This window comes from Octodon degus, unplaced genomic scaffold (genome assembly GCF_000260255.1).
Source record: "Octodon degus isolate 3935 unplaced genomic scaffold, OctDeg1.0 scaffold00264, whole genome shotgun sequence".
Classification (NCBI taxonomy): domain Eukaryota; kingdom Metazoa; phylum Chordata; class Mammalia; order Rodentia; family Octodontidae; genus Octodon; species Octodon degus.
The window spans coordinates 59,872-63,088 of record NW_004524840.1 but is presented as its reverse complement, the minus strand read 5'-3'; the positions used below and the strand labels follow the sequence as shown (position 1 = coordinate 63,088).

The 3,217-nt window shown below is 34.1% G+C and overlaps 1 protein-coding gene across 1 annotated transcript in view; it reads right to left on the bottom strand.

Annotated features, from left to right (window-relative positions):
• Window positions 1-3,055, bottom strand: part of N6amt1 (N-6 adenine-specific DNA methyltransferase 1) — a 13,834-nt gene extending 10,779 nt beyond the window's left edge. Inside the window, exons 1-3 of the mRNA XM_004646325.2 lie at window positions 3,051-3,055; window positions 2,537-2,623; window positions 1,296-1,386 (exon numbers count right to left, since the gene is read on the bottom strand). Coding sequence (XP_004646382.1) covers window positions 1,296-1,386; window positions 2,537-2,623; window positions 3,051-3,055 — 183 coding nt within the window. The remainder of the gene's footprint in view (window positions 1-1,295; window positions 1,387-2,536; window positions 2,624-3,050) is intronic.
• Window positions 3,056-3,217: the final 162 nt, after the last annotated feature.

The following is a 3,217-nucleotide window of genomic DNA, read 5'->3' as shown; positions in this document are numbered from 1 at the left end:
AGGTCTCTCTATGTGGTTCAGGCTGGTCTTGAGTTTACTATGTAGCCCAGCGTGGCCTTGAACTTGCAGTGATCCTCGTGCCTTAGCTTCCTGAATACAAATCTGGTTCTTGGTAAATTGACTATAACCATGGTCAACCTTACCTGATACTGCCATAGTCAACAACTAGTCATGTACTAAAGTAGCTATGGGATTTCTACTAAAGTAGATTAGGATTTTGAAGATCTAGACTTTATCATTCTATTAATTATGTGGCTTTCAAAAATGTACTTCACCTCAGTTTCTTGATCCTTTTAAAAATAGACATATTTATTCTGAATTTATTGTCTAAAAGTTGTACTGTTCTACCAAAAACATGTATGTAATATTAATTGTGGACAAACTAAAAATAAATTAAAAAATTTTAAATTACCACATCATGTCAGGTAATTCACATAATCCAATATTCTAGTTTTTATTAGCAATAACAACTTTTAGTACTTTGAAAATAATTTTTGTGTCTTTGACTTTATTCTTTTCTGAGCTATAAAATAATTTGTAAATGTAAAACAGGAAAGTGGGGCCAGGGAGATAGCTCAGTAGAATACGTGTTTGCCTGGCAAATGCAAGGTCCTGAGTTCAGTCCCTGTTTTCGCCAAAAAAAAAAGGAAAGTGACCTATTATTACCAATGTAGGAAAAATAATACTGATCAGGATGTACATATTTCTCATGGCCCCTGGTCCATGCTATTATTACTTTTGCTTATAAAAAGGCATTTCATGTTTATAACTAAACAACAACCAAAAAAAAAAAAAAAAAATACACACAAATTTAAACACTTTTCCAAGTCTTACTAGTACTGTTAAAATACTTCAACAACTGCAACTTAAAAATACATGATGTTCGCTGGGCATGGTACACACCTTTATGCCCAGTACTCAGGAGGATGAGGCAGGAAGATCACTGTATATTTGAGGTCAGCTTGGGCTATATATTAAGCTCAAGACCAGCTGGGCTACATAGCAAGACTCTGTCTCAAACAAAACATGCACGATATTAATTTCTTAAAATAAAACAATGGTTCTGCAGGTGTCCATTTTTTGCTCTCACCTGCCCAGGACCCATTCTCCTTTTTGTTGATTATATCTCCTTGACTTTGTTGAACATTGTATCAGTCAAAAACTCATTTGTATATAAGGAACACTGTGTGAAAATCAAAAGTTAATTATGAAAGTTTCCTTAACCTAAAACATCTGGATTCTTAATTTATTTGAACATGGAATTGAATACTATGGGACAAGGATTCACAACTTACCAGATCTGTAATGACTGGTTGGACGTGGACCTGGTTACAGTGTGCTGTCTCCAGGGTACAAGCTGCAGCCTGTGGGTTGACATCAGTGCACCTATAAAGAACAAAGAAGAAAACTATCTTATATCTGAAGCACATCAGACATGTATGATTGGAATAATAAGTAATATGTCTGTTACGGAATAATTTATGGAAAGTTTTTTCTATGCAGACCAGATACAGAAACAATGTTTTAATAATGGAAAAGAGAAAAAGAACAAACATTTACTATAGTGACAAAAAATGGTTATACTGAACAAGAGAACATATGTATACATGCACACATCTGAAGGAATTTGCTTGACTCTACTACTACAAAGGCGCCAAAAATGAAATTTAAACTTTTTTGTATAGGTAATCAAACTCAGGCCCTTGTGCTTGTCACGCAGTGGTGCCTGGTGCTTGCCTTGCACTGCTAAGCTATCTTTCCAGCTTATAAAAATGTTGGTATGAAAATGCTCATAAATGAGAAACATATGAAATGAACAGAAAAAAGCCTCAAAAACTGAAGGACACATTTTTGGATTATTTGTGGTAAAATTTATTGGCTTTTAATTTTTTCTCAAATTTTAAGTAACTTTCTCACTTTTTTAAAGCCAAATTATGTACCTAAAAAAGATTCAAATCTGTAAATGACTAAAAATATGTTGCTTCTACCATTACACAGCATGAAGGAACAGTTTTGACAATGAAATCATGATTTTTTTTATTTTAATTTTTATTATTATTATTTTTTTTTGCGGAGCCAGGGATTGAATTCAGACCCTTGCGCTTGCCAGGGAAGTGCTTATTCCACTGAGCCATCTCTCCAGCCCCTGAGATCATGATTTTAAGAATGCATAATTTGCAGTGTGGTCTGTCCTCACACTTTCAGATAAATACTATGTACTTAAAGCAACTATTTTGCTTAATTATTCATAGTGGATCAGTGATGACAATGTGACTTATTACATACACTGGTGCCGTGGTACCGACTTAATTGATTCTAGACTGTGTGGTAAGTACTGAAAATGATGAGCACTAAAATACTGCTTTGGCTGGAAAGGGTACTGAATCAGGAGGCAAGTGGCACTGACAAGTTCTAGCTTTCATATCAAGTCCCCCAAAAACAGGGTACTGGGACAAACTTTCAAGTCCAAATACATTGCGTACCAAATGAGATGAGTTTCAAAGTAGCTTAGAATTGAAGTGTTATTTGTACTTACATGTACAGAGCCCGAGGACCTATCATAGAAGCTAGAAACGCGGACACCACACCAGACCCTGACCCCACTTCAAGGCATATTTCCACTCTAAAAACAAACCCAGCAAAATAGTTAGTATGGTAATATTAAAGCATACTTTACTGAAAAGAACTCTCATGATAGTTAGAATGCATTTTTCCAGCATCATTACTCACAAGGAAAATACAAAAGAAATTTCAAATTTTTTTAGAAATTTGTAATTTTTGACAATGACTTTGTGCTCAATACTGCATAACTAAAAAATGCTAATATTTTAGGTGTCCAACATATGGTAAATCCAGTTATATATTACAATAAGGGGATGTCTTCATTTGAAGAAAACACTACATAAAATGCATAAAACTATGTTAATTTAGGGTTGGGACTATTAATATGAAGGACTTCATCCCTTCCCAAGAAGAGCTTTTCAGTATTTTCTAAATGGTGCTCTATTATTACAAAATTTGTTCATGAAAGAAGTTTCTGTCATTTTTACATCATTACCCTTAATAAATTTAATGCAGTGTTCTAGAAAACTATCCTCTATTCTAATAACTTAGGACAGAAAAGACATGTCTTTTTGTACAGCTGTATGCTGCATGGAGAAAGTGAGTACCTAATCCCACAATGTTGAAAAGCTGAATTGCTACTGAATAAAATACT